At 43.8% G+C, this 19,896-nt stretch overlaps 1 protein-coding gene across 7 annotated transcripts in view; it reads right to left on the reverse strand.

Moving 5' to 3' along the window:
* Positions 1-19,896, reverse strand: part of TCP11L1 (t-complex 11 like 1) — a 33,717-nt gene that overhangs the window by 5,628 nt on the left and 8,193 nt on the right. For 5 of the 7 annotated variants that reach the window (XM_027562713.1, XM_027562714.1, XM_027562717.1 and 2 more), the window contains 7 exons: positions 15,647-15,779; positions 14,359-14,479; positions 13,355-13,575; positions 9,215-9,351; positions 6,489-6,685; positions 3,484-3,665; positions 1,485-1,657 (listed from right to left, as the gene is read on the reverse strand). In XM_027562713.1, the coding sequence (XP_027418514.1) occupies positions 1,485-1,657; positions 3,484-3,665; positions 6,489-6,685; positions 9,215-9,351; positions 13,355-13,575; positions 14,359-14,479; positions 15,647-15,779 (1,164 nt within the window). The remainder of the gene's footprint in view (positions 1-1,484; positions 1,658-3,483; positions 3,666-6,488; positions 6,686-9,214; positions 9,352-13,354; positions 13,576-14,358; positions 14,480-15,646; positions 15,780-19,896) is intronic. The other 2 variants (XM_027562718.1, XM_027562719.1) reach the window with 2 other exon arrangements.

Below are 19,896 nucleotides of genomic sequence, written 5' to 3' on the forward strand. Positions count from 1 at the left end.
AAGTACTTGCAAAGAAAACCCATCTTAGTCTCGACCTACAGCTGTGCTTCTCCTCACCCTTGCCCCATTACAACGTCTAAAAAACTTCTGGGTTTTGTTTTGTGTTTCTTTTCCTTTTGGCCGCGCCTTGTGGTATGTGGGACCTTAGTTCCCCAACCCGGGATCAAACCTGTGCCCCGAGCGGTGGAAGCACTGGAAGTGTGCAGTCTTAACCACTGGACCACCAGGCACACGTGCTAAGTCGCTTGACTCTGCGCGACCTCATGAACTGCAGCTCGCCAGGCTCCTCGGTCCATGAGCATTCTCCAGGCAAGAATACTGGAGTGGGTTGCCATGCCCTCCTCCAGAGGATCTTCCCAACCCAGGGATCAAACTTGGGTCTCCTGCACTGCAGACTTCTTTACCATCTGAGCCACCATGGAAGCCCCTCAAAACACTTCTGACTCCAGATCTGGGGGAGAGGGGTTCCCACCACCAAGCAATTGTTTGTGACCCCAGCTGGGTGTCCCACAATCTTACTCAGTTCTGACACCACCTGGACATAGCCTCTGTTCCCACAGGTTAAGGGCTCAGGCCCACAAGACTGATGCCCACGTCAGACACCAAACAGGAGTAGGTCCCCAGGTCACCCGCCACTTCTGTCTGACTTGACTACACATCGGAGGTTCACATGGCATCTTTCCCGTGGATTTGTAATCTGCTAGAGCAGCTCACAGAACTCAGGGAGGTTTCACCGGTTTATATTATATAATAAAGGCTCTGATAAAGGATACAAGTGAACAGTGAAGACACTCATGAGGCGAGGCGGGGAGAATTCCGAGGGCCAGAGCCTCTGTTCTCGTGCAGCAGGGGTGCACGCACCACCCGCCCCACTACACGGTTGTGTTCACACACCCAGAAGCTCTCCACACCCTGTACTTCTGGGATTTTCATGAAGGGCTCATCTTGCAGGCATTTCCAGTCCTTCTCCTCTCTCTCTGGAGAACAGAGGGTAGGGCTGAAAGTTCCAAATCATGGCTTGGCCTGTTGGGGGACCAGCCCCCAAGAGAGAGTCCAAAGAGTCAGCCCCTCCAGGAGTCCAAAGAGTCACCTCTTCAGAACAAAAGACGCTCCCCAGACCCAGGAAATTCCAAAGGCTGCAGGAGCTCCGGATCAGGAGCCGGGGAAAGACTAAATATTCGAATAAAAGGTGCTCCCAGAGCTCTTCTCACGGAGGAAACCACCAGAGTCCCAGGAGCTCTGTGCCAGGAACCAGGAGGAGACCAACATGGATATTTCCCACTACCTCACGGTGCTGGAGCAGGGTTCTGAACCAAGACCCAGGATTCCAAAGCCAGAGCCCTCAGGACAGTGCTGGCTGCCGGCCGCTTATCAGAACTTGGGGTCGCCCTCACCACACGGAGGTGATTAATCCCTCTCCTCTCCACAATGTCCGCCAGCCCATCACAGGCACATCCCTGGCCCCGACTCCCCCCAAGACGTACCCACGATCCTGCGGATGGGGTTGTCAGGACTGGCCACAGCCTGGATCTGACCCTTGAGCACGGCCTCCTTGTCTGTGGTGAGGGGGCTAAGGCCGCACAGGGAAAGGCAGCTGCTCACCTCCAGGCAGACCTTCTCCCCGACAGCAGTCAGGGCGTCCTCCAGGTGGAAGGAGCTTGAGCAGAGAAGGGAAGGAGAAGCAGGGAAGGGAGGGTCCGTGAACCGAGTGCACAGTCCCCTCAGCCCCAGCCCCCGCGACCCATCTGTGGACTGGCCGGTTCAGGGGGAAACTGTGACCCTTCCCTGCCCCAAGCCTCTCAGACCGTGTCCACCCAACTCGGGGAGCTTCTCTCTTACAGAAAGGCGAGGGGAGGGCTCAGGTTATACCTGGTCTAACAATCTAAAACCCAACTTCTTGCTCGCATCTGTGTGGTGAAATAAGGCTGGAACTGACCGAGGCCTACCCTGGACACCTCTGGAGCAACACCAACAACCAGAAATGTGGTAGCAGGAGACAAACTTTTCACTGGACACCACTTTATCTGTTTGGCTTTTGAAACAGTGTATTAACTACAAGAATAAACGGAACTGAAACCTTAAATTTAAAATTCACACCTCGATTTCCTAGAGCTCCCGGGCTCCCCTGACATCTCTGGAGGGAGCCCTCGTGGTGGTGGGTGTTTTCTAAGAGGGCAATCACCTCTCTCCTGGATCTAGAGCAAACGTCCAAGCCCTTGGACTCGACGCTGGGGCCAGGGTGGACACGCTGGGGCTGGCCTTCTGAGGGAGCACCAGACAGGACCCACTCCTCAGGAGCTGTGACAGAGCAGTTTTACTGGTGGGGAACTTAGGCGACAGCCCAGGGCTACACCTGTGCAAGGGCCTCAGGCCAGGCCTCGCCTCAGCAAACACCCTGCAGGAGTCAAGACTGTTGAGGGCCAGGTCAGGACTCATGTATACACCCCTCGTGGCACTGAACACACTCAGGCTGTGTGCAAACTCAGCAGCCAGTTTCTCCACTTTGTGAGGAGGAGGAGGTTTGTGGACATTCCACCTGAAGAATCCTCTAAGTTGAACCTCGTTAGATACAGTTTTATTTGTGTGTGCTTAATTGCTTCAGTCGTGTCCGACTCTGTGTGACCCTACGGACTATAGCCTGCCAGGCTCCTCTGTCCATGGGATTCTCCAGGCAAGAATTCTGGAGAGGGTTGCCATGCCCTTTTCCAGGGGATCTTCCCGACCCAGGGATTGAACCCACATCTCTTCTGCCTACCTGCACTGGCGGGAGGGTTCTTTACCATTAGCAGCTTTATTTAGAACCATTCTGAAAGGTGGAAACCACACAAATCACCTAACCTGACTTCACTGCAGGAGCACTCACAGCCGCTGCCCTCACACAAGCAAGGACTGCTGCTGGTTGATAAATAACCCATTCACACTCAGCACAGAACGTCTATGAGGAGTGTGCAAAGGGCAGAAAACGTCAATCACATTCACACACACTGGAAGACTGCAACTTGGTTTTTGTTTGACCTTTCCCCAGGGCTGTGTTGGCAAAACTGTTAGGTGGTGAACGTAGGGTAACATTGGATAACAACCAATATTTTTTTTTTAATGGAGCAAGAATATAATAGAAATACCAGGAAGTATTAAGCACAGCTGGGTAAGTTTCACTTTTGAAGTTTTTATTTTAGTTACATGAATGTTCAAGTGTGCACTGTTGCCATGGAAGATGGATTTCTTTACTAGGTGTCCTGGTCACAAACATTTGAAAGCCACTGTCCCAGAGCCTTGTTCAGCAACCCTAGAGTTGACTCTAACTTTGACCGTGTGACCCTGAATAAATTCTGTAGGGCACTGGAGAGCCAGATTTCCTCGGTCCCTCGTGAGTGGCCCTGATTCTGTCTCACACTGCAGACCCCCCACCCAAGCCTGCTCCCTGCCACCCTCTGCCTCGCACCATCCATTGAAGACCCTCCCCCACAGCTCTTAGCCACTTACGGCAGATGCATGTCTGTGAGCAGAATCTTTACAATCATCTTGAGTTTCTCGGCGAAGTCAGCCCGGCTGGCGATCCCTGGGGCTGCCATGCTGAACGTGACCAGCAACACGGCCCCCAGGACGGTCAGCTGCTCCAGCTGGAGCTGGAACTCTTGGAAGCGAGAATGGTCCATCAAAACTGTCTGCGATGAATACAACAGAAATCATCCTGAGCTGCAGGTTCAAGCTGTGACCAGCAGAGGGCGGTGTGGCCACAGCCCCCACAACTATGCAAAATGGGGATTCCTCCTCCATGGGGCTGTTTTAAAGATGAAAAAAGGGGAGCGGGACAAGTTCGGAGATTGGGATTGACATGTACACGCTAGTATATATAAAATAGGTAACTAATAAGGACCTACTGTATAGCACAGGGAATTAATTATTCAATACTCCGTAATGACCTACATGGGGAAAGAATATAAAAAAAAGAGTAGATACATGTGTATGTATAACTGATTCACTTTGCCTGAAACTAATACAATACTGTAAATCAACTATACTTCAATAAAAGTAAAAAATAAATAAATAAAGATGAAAAAAGACCATGTATATAAAGCAGCTGGCAGAGCCAGAACTCAATAAATCCACTCTATCCAGGGCACCCAAGGGAAGGAGGGGGGAGATGTATTTCTTCACCTCAATATCCCCCTCTGCATCCAGCACAAGGGAGGCTCTCAAGAAATGGGGAGTGAATAAAAAAAGAGAAAGACTGTCAATAGGAAAAGCAGGAATGACAGGTAACCCAAAGCCACATGGAAAGCAGTCAGTGAGTGAACTTCTGACGGTGTCCCCATGTTACGGACAGGCCTGGGTCTGGCCGGGCCAAAGTCCCCTGTGTGGGGTGAGGGAAAGGGCAATGAAGAGTTTGGGGGGATACGACATCCAATCTGAGTTTTTATAGATTAACCAAATAAAGTTTAAGGACCGGTATTGCTATAAGAAACTACTGCACCAAATCAGGACGTTAACAATGTGGAATCTTAGCCCAGAATCCTCTCTGCGAAGTAAAAACCATCTCTGAAGGCTGATACTCCTCTACTGTCAAACAGAGAGGCTTTACCAGTCCCTGTTTTGACTTCACTTTGTTACATGGCAGCAGCGTCCTTGCTTTGAAGCCTCCTAGCAGTATGTAGTACTTGGGTTTAGGATGTAAATCCTCCCATTTATTAGCCAATGTGATTACCCAGCCCTTAAAAACTATCACACCATATTTCTGGGCTGCTCTGGCCTTCCAAGATGGCCCATACTCTGTCTGGGGAGTGTGTTTCTCTTTAAATAAATCCACTTCTTACCTATGGGGGAAAAACAAATTTCCAAGGATCAATTCTGAGAGTGGATACCTATCCCCAGTGAAAACACCGTTTTCCCCACAGCAATTTTTCAAGCAAAACATCTACAGGAGAGACGAGAGAGCCTGTGACTCTTCAGGAAGGAGCCTCCCCCACCCCCAGTTCAATACCCTCTTTAGAGCTTGGTCTGGCACGAAACAGGGAACTCAGAGGCAAGAGGTGAAAACTCAGGCTCACAACATCTTAAAAGGAAAAATAAGGAACTGAGAAAGAAAATTAGAGAAGTAGCAGAGAAGGCTAGAGATAAGAAGCCTGAGTGTCCTCAAAAAAGAAAGGGAGTCTAGACACCAAACCACCTATTTGCTGGGGAATCCCTAGTTAGTCATCTCCTTAAGGGATTCTGGCTGTTAGAAGCACTTATTCTAAAAAACATACAAAGAAAAAAAAAAACAAAAAACCATGGCTCTGCATGGAAGGAGAAGCAGTTTCTTTAGATAAAACTGAAAAGCAACATCGCTGAGTTAGGGTTTTCATCAGGATGAGTAAAAACAGGACAGACGCTCTGCAGCACAAATTAGCAGCTACACACACTCTTGGAGGGATTACAAAACGAGGCAGATACTCTGGAGAATGGTCTGGCAGCGCCAAAGAGTCACCACGTGACCCAGCAGTTCTAATCCTAGATACATACCTAAGGGAAGCGGGAACACATGTCTACACAAAAACTTGTACACAAATATTCAGAGCAGCACAGTTCACAAGAGCCTAAAAGTGGAGACAACTTAAGTGTCCATCAACTGATGAATGAGGCAAAATGGGGCGAGCCACACAATGGAAGAGATTCAGACTCAGAAAGAAGTGCGGACACAGGCAACATCGTGGAGGAATCTTGAAGATAGTATACTAAGTGAAATAAGCAAGACACAAAAGGACAAAGCACTGTGTGATTTCACTCATATGCAGCACCGAGCAATCAGATCCAGAAACACAGAGGAGACAGGAGGGGACAGGAACGAGGAGTTAGTGCTTAAAGAGCACAGTTTCAGCTTGCTCTGTAAATGGGTGGAGGTGATGGCTCCAGTCATGTGAATGCACCTAATGCCCAGAACTGCACACGTAAAGATGGGAGGGACTTCCCCCGGTAGTTTAAGACTCTGCCTTCCAAGGCAGCGGGGGGGTTCCATCCTTGGTTCAGGGAACTAAGATCCCACAGGCCAAAGGGTTCAGTCAAAGAAAAAAGACGTGGGGAGGGGGTAAACTTTACATATATTTTACCACAATTTTTAAAAAAAGGAATGAAGTACTGATACATGCTACAACATGGATGAACTTTATGCTAAGAAGCTAGACATGAACGGCCAATATTGTACGATTCCATTTAAACAAAAAGTCCAGAATAGGCCAAATCCATCGAGACAGAGAGTAGGTTGCCAAGGGGTGAGGGGAGAAAGGGGGAAGAACAGTGACCGCTAATGGGTCCAGGGTTTTCTTTCCGGTGATGACAATGCTCCGAAATGAAACAGTGGTAATGGAAGCTCAGCTCTGTGAATGTAGTAAAAACCCAGGAATTATACGGTTTACAAAGGAACAACTTTCTCTATGTGAGTTGTAACTATTCTTCAGAAGTTCAGCAGTACGAGAGAGAAATGAGCAGTCAGCTTGCCCTGGAGCACCTACTTCAGGGAAAGGCCGGTGGAGGTGGTCCCACTTCAGAAGCTTCAGGTACGCGTAATTCTGCACGGCCACGGGATCCAGCTGGGGACTGTCCCCAGAGCTGGTGGCCCCTCCCGCAGCTGGCAGCGCGTTTTTATACTTCTGACTCATAAGGTCATCTGTGGCTTCCTGCAGCCACTGGGTGACAAAGTCCAGGGAATCTGTGAAAAAGCAAGACTTGGAACATTACTGAACACTCTCAGACACTTCCCAGAATTACTTTAGGGAAGATCATCCTGGAAGTGTGGTAAAGTACAGAACATGGACTTTGGCATCAAACAGACCTCGGTTTACATCACAGGACCGGCAATTACCAGTTGAGTAACCTTAGGTTCGTCATAGTCTGTCTGACTGTCAAGGTTCTTAACATAATCAAAGGTCTGGCACCGGTGCCATTAGTGGTAGCGAACCTGCCTGCCAACGCAGGAGACATAAGAGACACGGGCTCGATCCCTGGGTCGGGAAGGGCATGGCATCCCTGGAGGAGGGCATGGCAACCCACTCCAGTATTCCTGCCTGGAAAATACAGTCCACAGGGTCGCACAGAGTCAGACACGACACGCAACTTAGTATGCACGCACCAGCGCCACCCCAGAGGCGGCTGTGAGGGCTGACCGTGACGGCGGGCGCAGCGCACCACCCTGGTCTTGCCACCTCAGATCTTCGGCAGACTTTTGCTCTTCTCTCTCCCACCCCAGCCACTCATGCATGACACGCGGCTGGAAGCTCTGGTAAGTCCAGCTCAGTGAGATGTGAAAATTCCTGCCCAGGGACAGATGGGGGGAGATGCTGGCTAGAGTTCCCAGTGTAAAGTACCCTCCACACTGAAAATGAGGCTTGTCCTTGTCTAGATCTCAGCCTCCTATCAATCTGGTTTCCGGTCAGCCTCGCTGGGGTAAGTCCTGTCACCTGTTTGGTACATACTGCATGGCATTTGGGGGGACACCCCCACCCCAGCGGGGGGACCTTGTTGTCTCCCATCTGCCGGCATGCTTTCCTACTCTTCTAAGCTGAGTAGATACCCGGGATTCTGAGGGACACAAGAGCAAGAAGATGAAGCTTCTGTCCACATTGTCTGAGCAAAAAAAACCCTCTGACAGGACACGAGTGGGCTGCAGCCCCATCAGTGGAGGCCGCCTTGCCACCAAGCGGGCAGTCGAGGGCACGGCTGGAGTCCGCTCTTCACGGCTGCAGCCGGACACACCTCTGGTCCTGCCCACACGCTGATCACGCCGAGCTCTCGGTTCTGGGCTTTGCTCTCCCTTTAGCCTCTGGAGGCAGCATTCTATAGGCCACCAGCTCTGGGAAACCTCGGCTTTCATGCTGCGAGTGACTCTGACCGGCTGCCGGCACCTGACCCTTACTCTAAGGCTCTTCAGCCTGTAAACTGTAACCCTGCTGTCTCCTGAGGCGCAGGACAATACTGGTTGAGAAAAAGAGCTGAGTGGGTCAATTTTGTACTCGCAGGCGTTCCCTAGTTGCAGTGTGAGGGCTTCCCACTAAGATGGCTTCTCTTGTTGTGGAGCACAGACTTCAAAAGTTGTGGTGAGTGGGCTTAATTGCCCTATGGGATGTGTAATATTCCCCTACGGGGAAGTGAACCTGTGTCCCCTGTATGGACAGGCGGATTCTTAACCACTGGACCACCAGGGAAATCCCTGTGGTCATAAGTTCTGGTCAAAAATCCCTCAAAACCTATTTCCACATCTGTAAAATTGGTTTAAAAAATAGTGTCTACCTCCTAGGCTTACTGTGAGGTCATCTGTGGCAAAGCCGGTACATAGTCAATTCAAGCAGGGGCACTGAATTAACAACTTTGATCAGACTACACAATCTATCCAGAGACTGCCATTTTCATCTGTGACCAGCAAATTTACAGGCTAAAAGGAACGCGTAATAAATTGGAACTGAAGACCGCAATTCACTGAGACCATCTGCTGCCAAGGCAGAGACCAAAAAAAGGACCCTAGCAATGCAACATAGTTTGGCTCCAAAGTTAACCGTTCCCAGCAATCATCTGAGACATTCATAAAAATGAAACCTTTTCTGATTATGAAACCAGAAGATCTATACACACAACAAAGCGAAATTTCTTGATGTACCTCATAGAGAAAAGAAATGTGAGCTAAACAGTCCTAAGAAGTTTGTCACATTTTAAAAATCAAGGCCAAGTAAACAATTTACCTCAAATTGATGTTTTCGTTAAAAATTCATTTAATTTAGGACTTCATTGTTCTTTTAAATTTCTATTCTCCTCATCTACTTACAGTCCTCTTGCTTGTCAACTAAGTTATCAAGGCCTAACGTCTTGTTTTTCTGTCTTCAAATGAGACTACTGTACTTCCATACTGGGCTTCCCAGGTGGCTCAATGGTAAAGAACTCACCCGCCAATGCAGGAGACATAAGAGATGCTGGTTCGATCCATGGGTCTGGAAGATCCCCTGGAGGAGGGCATGGCAACCCACTCCAGTATTCTTGCCTGAAGAATCCTATGGACAGAGAAGCCTGGCGGGCTACAGTCCATAGGGTCACAAAGAGTAGGATATGACTGAAGTAACTTAGCACGCACGCACGTATTCCCATATTAAATTTTCATTTTGTTTTGAAAATATCATTTTGCAACAACCTACAGTGACTAAAATGAAAAAAACACAGACAACAAATAAGTACCACAAAACACTAAACATACTTGGCTGCTTCTCCAAGAACTCCTGAAACTGCTTCCTTTCATACTCAATCGACTGCTGCATGAGATGCGGCCTAATGCTACTGACGGCAAAGTTGGCCATGTCCACCTTCATTAGGTCCAACACTGAAAAAATCGCCCTGGAAGAGATAAGAGGATTTAGCACTAGGCAACTGCAAAGTCAATACTGCTGTTTAAAAAAAAAAAAATGAAGTGAGCTGATTTGAGGTAGTTTTTTCATCCTGGAAAGGGCAGCAAGAAAAGTTGGAGAAGCCATGAGAAAGCAGATTAAGAAAAACAAATTTAGAAGAAAGGACTGCAAATTTTTAAGCTGCTCTCTGATCTCACCCATGCCCCTAGGCAAACATCACTTTCCCCACTGCCTGTCTGGCCCAGAGCTCATTCCTTGGCTCTGGGTCAGCCCTCACGGCAGCAGAGGAAGAATGGCCCCAGACCATGGCCCCAGACCGAGGTTAAGAGCACAGAGCTCACCACGGGGTCTCCAAGCTTACAGGTTATTTTCCTTTCCTAGGAGAGAAAGACAATTAACTCTCTCCTTTCTCTTCCCCTGCCCTAGTCTCTGAATTCCAGGGCAGGTTTTATGCTCTGGCTTTGGCAGCATAATTGTGAGTTTGTGCTCTGAAAGTACCCAATGGGCAAAACTGACATGATACCAAAGATGCCTTCCACAGCATGCCCCCCCATACCTGCAGCACTGCTGCCTCGCGACCACCTGCAGAAGGTGGGGAAGAACCAAGGTGGGGTTTCGGTGTGGCCCTACACAGAGGGAAGAGTCAGATCAAACATCCTCAGGGTCTCCTGACGCCCTCTGGGGCTGACAGGACATCATACAACAGAATGAACTCACCCACACACAAGATGATCACGTATGGGACAGGATACATGGTCTGAGGAACAATTCGGGGCCTCTCCCCGCCACCACTCTGTCCCACTCCCAAGTATACGGGGCAGCCCACTTTCTGGAGGGCCTTGTGCCTCTCCTTTGAGCATTCCCAATAGGCCCCTGAATTCACCTACAGGAACCCAAGGACTACTGGAAAGTGCCAGCTGGCAGACCACTGACTGGAAGTGACCCACAAGTTTTGTGCTCACAGTGTTTTTAAAGGCTGGGATTTCTAGTTTCTCTTGAAAAATCAAAAGATCTGGCAACCCGGGCCCACATTCCATCTCAGCTACACCGGTTGGCGCTAAGCAGCCACTGCAGCCTCCTTCAGTAAGGTGTGTACACCCGGTTTCCCCAGGCCCTTCTCCTTCCAGCAGGAATCTGAGTTTGCTACAAGCTACTTCCCCAGAGGATCTCTTCCAAGGAATTCCGCATTTAACTTGGCTAGATTATGGCTCTTAAAAGTGAAAGTTGAGTTGCTCAGTCATGTCCGACTCTTTGCGTCCCCATGGACTGTAGCCCGCCAGGCTAGTCTGTCCATGGGATTCTCCAGGCAAGAATACTGGAGTGGGTTGCCATTCCCTTCTCAAGGGGATCTTCCTGACCCAGGGATTGAACCTGGGTCTCCTGCATTTCAGGTAAGATTCTTTACCATCTGAGTCACCAGGGAAGCCTAGATTATGGGCTCTTACTGACTATCTTATTTCTACTAACACCATGCCTAGCACATAAGAGGTACTCAGTAAGAGCTTGTTGAATGAATGAACAAATCAATAACTATCTTGAGGCAGTCTTTTAAACATTTTCTATCTAAACCTTGAGATAACCTTACAATGCCGGGTGTTTTTCTAGGTAATGAATATTGATAGCATGATGATGTCAAGAAAGCTAGAAATGAAACTTTTTTTGCTTATAAAACTTTTGAAAAGGAACCTGCTAACATGCAATGAGTCTTAAAACTGTTCACATCCTCTGACACAGTAATGTCATTTTAAGAATCTATCTTTACAAAATAACCTAAAATACAGAAAAACGTTTTGTGCAGAGATATTTTCTCTACAGGGTTAAGTACTAAATAACTATACAAGATCTAATTGTATATCTTAACAGAGAAACAGTTAATAATATCTATGAAAAAGGATGCTTTGCAGCCACTGAAAATACTTATGAGGAGTTTAAACAAGTGATATAGTTGGTTATAAAAGGGCAATGCAAGAGATCCTTGGAGTGTCAGAACTATTTAGTATCTTGAATGTGGTGGTGGATATGCAAACTCAGGTGATAAAATTGTATAAAAATTACTATACATAAACACATACATGTGTATATAGGAAATCTCAATGAGATCAGTGGACTGTATCAGGATCAACACACTGAGGATGATAGTTTTGTGAAATGTCACCCTTGGGAGAGGTGGGATAGAGTGCACTGCATTATTTCTTACAACTCCATGTGAATATACAATTATCTCAATGACACTTTCAGTGAAAAAATAAATGAAATAATTAGGGTGTAATACTAATGAAAAAAAGTTAGGCTTGCAATGCCCACTGGAAGGTCTTCTTTGGTTCAGCTGAACAGACTCACAAGACAACTGTAAACCACAGGTCTGACACCATCTATCCACACAGCTTGCCAACAGGGTGACACCAAGCACTCCTTTGCAAGAAGAGTTACAATATCAACCATGAGCAGACAGCTCAGAAATGTGGGAGCCCCCCCCCAGCTTAAAAGCTCATAACAACTCCAAGGTATGCCTTTTAGGGTGTCTATGGGGGGCATGTCCAGTTACAAGTTACCCCCAACAACTACTAGGCAACACTGCTTATGGGGAAAATAACCTCTGGCTGGTAAATTGCCTGTGGACAGAAAGGAATAATGAACTACAAATACTGGATGGGATACCATACTTGGTATTTCCTCAAGTGGGGAAACTTTTTTTGTTGTTGCTGGGGGTAACTTGTAACTGGACATGCCCCCCATAGACACCCCAGAAGGCATACCTTGGATATATTTTGGAGAAGGCAATGGCACCCCACTCCAGTACTCTTGCCTGGAAAATCCCATGGATGGAGGAGCCTGGTAGGCTGCAGTCCATGGGGTCGCAAAGAGTCGGACAGACTGAGCGACTTCACTTTCACTTTTCACTTTCATGCACTGGAGAAGGAAATGGCAACCCACTCCAGTGTTCTTGCCTGGAGAATCCCAGGGAAGGGGGAGCCTGGTGGGCTGCCGTCTATGGGGTCACACAGAGTCGGCCACGACTGAAGCGACTTAGCAGTAGCAGCAGCATATATATTTAGAAATACACAGTCAAAAGACTAAAGGAAATTAATATGGACTGAAAGTTAATAGGATTATTTTAATGTTAAATTTCTTAAATATCCTGGTTGTATTCTGATCATGTGAGAGAATATCCACAATCTCAGGAAGTACTTGCTGAAATAGTTAAGGGTGAAATATAACATCTGACATTAACCGTCAGAAGGTTCATGGAAAAATACACACATACGTGCATACATCCTCAGTGTATGATGGAGCAAACTGACTAAATGTTAAAAACCGGTGGATCTGTGTAAGTGTTATATAAGTGTTGCAATTTTTCTGTAGATTTCTAATTTTTTAAAATAAAATGCTGAGGCAAAAAAACTAAAAAAATTTATATATCAATATGACAATAGTGATTGTGCCTTTGTGTGATCAAATTATGGGTGAATTTTTTCCTTTCTACTGTTCTGTAGTTTACAAAATGTTTGCTTTTTAAATAATATTCCATGTGTTTTTGTTCTATTGGATTTATATTGATTTTAGTAAAAAACAGATTTAAATTTTAACTTTTTAAAAATATATGCTAATGATCAGTCTTTGCCTTGATTTGCCTTCAGTCATTTAAAGAGTATACACACTATAACCTCACCCAGAGTCTCAAGTTCACTGTCTTTTCCTCTTTTCCTTCAAGCTTTCCCCTTCTCTTCACTTCCTTTTTTCCCTCCCTTTCTTCTTTAATTATAATCATTATTTTAAAAAATATGGAACACTTCACAGATTTGCAAGTCATCCTTGCCAAGGGATCTGTATTGTTCCCATTTTCGGATATGCGCTGCTGACATAGGCACAACAAAATGTCTGTTTTTAATCTTTTTTTTTTTAAGGCATGAATACTTACACTTGAGGAAGTCTGACTCTGAAAACAGGCTACGTGTTTTAGGTGCCCTGAAGTTGACTAGCACAATACCCACCTGAAAAGGGGCACGATCTCCTTAATGTCCTTTAGTTTCTTCACTTCCTCATCTCGCACAGGCGCACACAGTGTCCCCATCATGCCAATAATGAATTCTGCCAGCTTAGAAATGTCCAGGGCCCCGTTCTCGGCCTCCTGCTTTATCAGATCCAGGTCCAAGACTTCTGTTATCTGGTTTCTCAGTCTAGTGTGACCAGGCAGCAAGAAAGACAGGAGAGTCTACAAGAGAGCACAGCCAAACTCATCAAAGCCTCCTAGGCAGATGGCATTTTTTATCATATGTAAAGGAATTTACAATTACCCAAAAAAGGGCTTACCAACTGTTAGTGTAATGGTGCACATATTTTAAGCTCTTATTCAACAAATCTATAGGAAAACATGTTTACAAATCATTTAGACTAGCTATTTAAGCTTCCATTTAAGCTCTAAGGAAGAAATCAACTGGACATAGGAAGAAAAAAACTGTTAAAAGTGAAAAAAAAAAAAAACCCACCACATTAATTAATGTGAGCCTGTGAACCCATGACAAATAGTAATTTCCAGACATATTACTTCTTTGAGAAACTGTTGCTAACGATATTGTAAAAACAGTTCTACCCACCACTTCATATCCCAAAGTCTTTATCCCAAAGTCTGAGTCACTTTCTTTATCCCAAAGTCTGAGTCACTTTTCTGGTCTTTATATATTGAAGGTGTTTATATCTGTTAAGATTTTTATAAATCATCATATTTTATAAAATAACTTTTTTTCTTTAAGTAATTCTGCTTTTAAAAACCTGAACCTTTTTTCATTTATAAGAGTAACGCCCTAGGTTATCATAGCTTGTTTGAAAGTTTTTAAAGGGCAGTAAGCCACAAATACACTAAACCCACATTTCAGCATGCAATTTAAAATCTTCATCCTTCAATTTCTTTAAAGCCTTCTGGTACACTAACACAGAGAGGTGGGCTTAAAAACCCCTAACACACCAGGAAAGCACCACGACTTGCTCTTTGCCTCACCTCTTTGATCTCACCAACAAGCTTGATGGCCCGGTCATACGTTGGGGGGACTTCACTTAGCTGGACACTCAAGCAATCCCAAAAAGCTTTATGGACAATATCCTTTACTCTCTTCTCCAAGCTGGAGGCAAATGGAAAAAAAGCAAATATTGTCTCAAATCACTCTCAAAAGCACAAATTCTATGGGTTTAGAGTGAGAAATTTTTTAAATTATTTGGATGAAGGAAAGAGTTCCCAGACATACTTAAACCAATCACATACCTTATTTTTAGTTAGTGATTTATTTCAATAAGTACCTTTCTTAATAAGTATTTTTTCAATGGAGAGAATAACTTTCTTCTGGTTTGATAGGTGGTATTAGTCCAATTAACAGCCTATACCAGTGCCATATGATAAAAATAATACTGGAAAGCTCAGATCTGTTCATTTAAGTTCCCTGATATCAGAAAATTTCTTAAGATGTTTATGATTAAGTAGTTTAAGACTTTAAACTTGAAGTTTTTTCCCTAAAATTACCCTATTCTCATGTGACATATGGGACAACTGTTTAATTAGGTACCAGATTATAACAATTTATATATATTATTTCAGGAAAGCCAGTCTTTATGTCATGAGAGCAAAACAAGTAATTCTTCACTAGGAACATGAAAAAGTGCTATCCTTGCAGAACATACAAGAAACATTTGTAAAGTCCTATTTAGAAGCCTCACGTGGGAGACACTGTAGCTTGCTGACTCAGCAGTCACTGCTCTGTCAACAGAAACCCAAGTTTTTCATGGTACTTTCACAATTATAATAGGAAATGTTTTTTTTCCTTCTTGAGACAACCCATCTTTTAACAGTGTATCTTACAATCAATAGAATTTCAGATTCAACACAATATGGGCCAGGTGCTAGGTAGGGATAGAGAATAAAGGACAGTCCTTGTCTCTGAGGAGTTTACAATCTGGTAACGAAAGACAGTAAACCAACAACTACAGTACAATGTGACAGTTACAAAGAAGAAATGAAGGAAACAGTACTATGAACACACAAAAGGAGGCAGCTAAATGCTATGACGGGGGAGACACTAACATGGAAGACCTCCAGACCTTTTATTTACATTGTCAAGAATCAGTGGTCCTGAGATACACTTTCAAACTCTGATAACTCCAAGGATAAGGAATATTTTTTAGCAACATACAAAAGGAAAAATATTTTAGAATATATACATCAAGTGAAGAAAATATTTCCAGAACTGGGAAATGGCAATGTCCTACTAAACAAGATAACTCAGTAACCACCTTACCTGTCTTCTGGTAACTCAACGGGTTTAATCTGAAAGTCTCCATTTATAACAATCTCATGGGCTAGGGCCATGTTAGTGACTCCTTTCGCTGTCTCTAGAAGTTCTTCTACTGTCACGAATCGAGGAGGACTAGCTGTAACAAAAGTCTGGTGTAAGAGGTTTGCTCCTCTAAATTAGGATTTTCTCCTAAAATTTTTATTAATTTTAGAAAGCAGTGTTTCTCCTACTAGCTAACAGCTAATAATTTCAGTTATGCCTCTACTTATGAAAATATTCTGGCTATTTCAAACAAGAGAATTGTACCTATTTCATATTCATTTTTTTCTTTTAACCTAGAATCCTAAAAGCAGAGATCATTTACAATACTCAAAACATTTTTCCCCCCTTGGTAAAACTGGTCAATGGCAAATGATTACAATAAATGAAAACTTAGAAAAACTTTTTAAAGTTACTGATTATCACTTTCCCAACAAGCTGAGAATTTATTTTCTAATCCCTAAACCTCCTGTCCACCCTAAATAGAAAAAAAGACACCAGATTTAAGATCTCCTCTTTTGTTCCCATTAGCAGTTTACTTTTCACTCCATCATTAACACTGTGCCACAAATGAAGTGAAGTGAAGTCGCTCAGTCGTGTCCGACTCTTTGTGACCCCATGAACTGTAGCCCACCAGGCTCCTCCATCCATGGAATTTTCCAGGCAAGAGTAATGGAGTGGGTTGCCATTTCCTTCTCCAGGGGATCTTCCTGACCCAGGGATCTCCTGCATTGCAGACAGGCGCTTTACCGTCTGAGCCACCAGGGAAGCCCCTGGTGCCATGAATGAATCTCCCCAAATAAAAACAGCAGTGAGTACTTTAGGGTGCCAGGGGCTGTTTAAACAATGCTAAAACTACTTCTGGGATACTAGGGCAATATAAGAATTCAGAGATCGACAGATGAACAAATCAGAGTCCGTGTGACACAAGAATTTCTGGAATGCAGGCCCAACGAACCAAAAACCTCAGTTATGTTTGATTTCTCCCTTTCCACCACTGTTACCCAGGTCCAGTGAGTTTTATTTCTGTATCACCTGTGGCAATACCCTCATAATGGCTTTCTGTTCTTCTCTTTCTTTTGATAAAGTTTGAGACTTAAATTCCAGGGGGGAGAAAAAAAACAAAACTCATAAATCTCCTCAGGTGTTCTGAGCCAAGGAACACAGGGAAATTCCTATGCTTAAAAAGTCAGTGATTACTACATGTGTGTTTTTGGTATATCAATTATACCTTAATAAAGCTATTTTTTTTTTTTTTTTTTTTAAGCCCATGACAGAGGATCTTTAACTTAAAATCAGGGAGAGAGCTTATGCTGGCCCCCCTCCAGGTTTCTGATTTAGCCTGTCTGGGGCGGGGCTGGAGAACTACATTTCTTGGAAGATTCCACCTGATACTGAAACCATACTCTGAGAGCACTGGCCTGGAGGATGATTATATTAATTTTACACAATGGTGATAAATCTGGGCTTAAAATGGCACTGGTTTCCACATGGTTTAACAGCTGTAAAAATCTTGCTAGGTCACTGAAAAGTTATTTTCTCCCTTCTTTCCCTTTTTTCATTTGCTCACCAGAAAAAGGAATCAAATCTAAGAGCTGGTCATATCCTGTCTGGTAAAAATCTTTTTTTAGTCATGTAAGGGGAAGTTGAAAAACTTCACAAAATTCTTTTCAGCATTTTCAGAGAATAGTAATAAAAATAATAAATAAAATTGAGTTTGTGGATATCAGTAAAATGCAATGAATATCCAAAATCAAGGCCCAACAGATCTTTTCAATTCTCAGTATTACTTAGCTGTCAATTTCTACCAAATTGATCTACTGATAAAATGAAATTCCAGTCAAAATCCCAGCAAGGTTTTTGTTGAAATTGCCAAATGGACTCTTAAACTTGGATGGAAATGTACCGGACCTAGACAGGTCAAACTATTTTGGAAAAGAAATTTGGAGGCCTTATACTGACTGATTTAAAGAAAAGCAATAATAATTAAGACAGCATGTGGGAATTCCCTGGTGGTCCAGTGGTTGGGACTGCATACTTTCATTGCAAGGGAAACAGGTTCCATCCCTGGTCGGGGAACTAAAATGCCATATGCCGCAAGACGTTAAAGAAAAAAAGCAAAAAAGACTGTGTGCGCCTGGCATGACACAAGATATTCAGATGAACTGAAGAGAGCAGAGGATCCCAAACTAGACTGGGACACACACATACATATGTATGGAAAGTGAAAGTGTTATTCCCTCAGTTGTATCTGACTCTTTTGCCACCCATGGACTATAGCCAGCCAAGCTCCTCTGTCCATGGGATTTTCCAGGCAAGAATACTGGAGTGGGTAGCCATTCACTTCTCCAGGGAATCTTCTGGATCCAGGGATCGAACCCAGGTTTCCTGCACTGCAGGCGGATTCTTTACCATCTGAGCCACCAGGGAAGTACATATATATATTTGTGGTCAATAAGGGGAGATTAGTTTTTTCATCAAATTGTGCTGAAACAATCAGAAATCTATTTGTAAAAAAATTACCCTTGACCCTTACCTCAAATGATAAATAAAAACTAACTCAAAATGAGTTTCACAGCTAAATATAAAAACTAAGACTATACAACTTCTAGGAGAAAACACAGGCCAAAATCTTTGCGATCTTGGAATAGGCAAAATAGATAAGATACAAAAAGCTCAAAATACAAAAGAAAATTTATAAATTAAACACAAAAGTTAAAACTTTTGCTCTGTGAAAGACTATATTAAGAAAATGAAAAGGCATGCCACAGATGGAAGAAAATATTTACGAAACAAATATTGGATAAAGGACTTGTAACCAGAATATATAAAGAACTTTTACAACTAAATAATAGGAGACAACCAGTACCAAATGGCAAAAGATTTGAACATTTCTACGAAGCAGATAAACAAATGGCCAGTCAGAGCATGAATGGTCAACATCATTACGATCATCATTAATCATAAGGGAAATGCAAATCAAAACCAGACAGATACCACTATCCACACCTACTAAATGAACCAAAATTAAAGAGACTAATTCTACCAAGTGTTGGCACAGATGTGGAATAACTGCACTCTCATACATAAGTGGTAGGGATGCCAAATGGTACAGCCACTTTGGAAAAGAGGCTCTTGGTTTCTCATAAACTAAAACATACACTTATCACCTGATCTAGCAACCTTGCTCATAGGTGTTAACCCAAGAAAGTGGAGAACATTATGGCCATTTAAAGATCTGTACTCAAAAGCTCATAACCGTCAAAATGTCCATAAACCGCAAAATGGATAAACAATTGTCGCACGACCTCACCAGGGAACACTACTCAGCAATAAAAAAGGAACAAAGTACTGACACGTGCAACAACACGGATGAGTCTGAAAAATACCGCCCCTGGGAGGGTCAGGTACAAAAAAGTACATACAGGAGAGTCTGTTTCTATGAAACTGTAAAAATGGCAACATTACAGCGACAGAAAGCAGATTAGGGCTGCTAAGAGCTGGCACTGGGGGAGTGGGAAGATTCACTGCAAAGGGACACAAGAGAATATTGAGAAGTGATAGAAATATTCTAGCAGCTCATGATTGTGGTCGTAGTGACAAAACTGTACATGTATTATCAAAACTCATCACTTAGAATTGGTGAATTTTATTATATATAGATTATACCTCAATAAAGTTGATTGAAAATTGTAAGGCACTCAGTAAGGATATGCGCATGTGCACGCTCTCTCTCTCTTTCTCTATATATACACACACACACACACACATTGTTAGTAAATTTCTTCAAGATAGTGTTTTCTGTTGCCACTTATCAGAAGATGGAGCTTTCACTGTGATATACTCAGTATCAGAACTCCACTGAGTTCTTTTACTTTTATAAAGAAATTCACAGACTGTCACCAGGGCTTCCAAGTTTTGTTTAAACCTTGGTTTTGCAAAAATATTCAAATGTCTGACCATCTTAAATTTATGAAAATCACAGAAACATATCATGTTCTCTCATAAGTTTACTACATATTTTTTTCAACAATTTTAGGCATTTGGGTAATTGATAAATTGGGTAATTGATAAATAAGGCAGTTAATACACTACCTAGTCATGAAATGCAGTGGACAGAGCAAGTCAGGAAGAAATTCAGCTCTCTCCAGACTGTGCAGTGTAAGCCTTGAACAAGTCACTTAAATGTTTAAGGCTCACTGTTTCCTAATATG

Source organism: Bos indicus x Bos taurus, chromosome 15 (genome assembly GCF_003369695.1).
Source record: "Bos indicus x Bos taurus breed Angus x Brahman F1 hybrid chromosome 15, Bos_hybrid_MaternalHap_v2.0, whole genome shotgun sequence".
Lineage (NCBI taxonomy): Eukaryota > Metazoa > Chordata > Mammalia > Artiodactyla > Bovidae > Bos > Bos indicus x Bos taurus.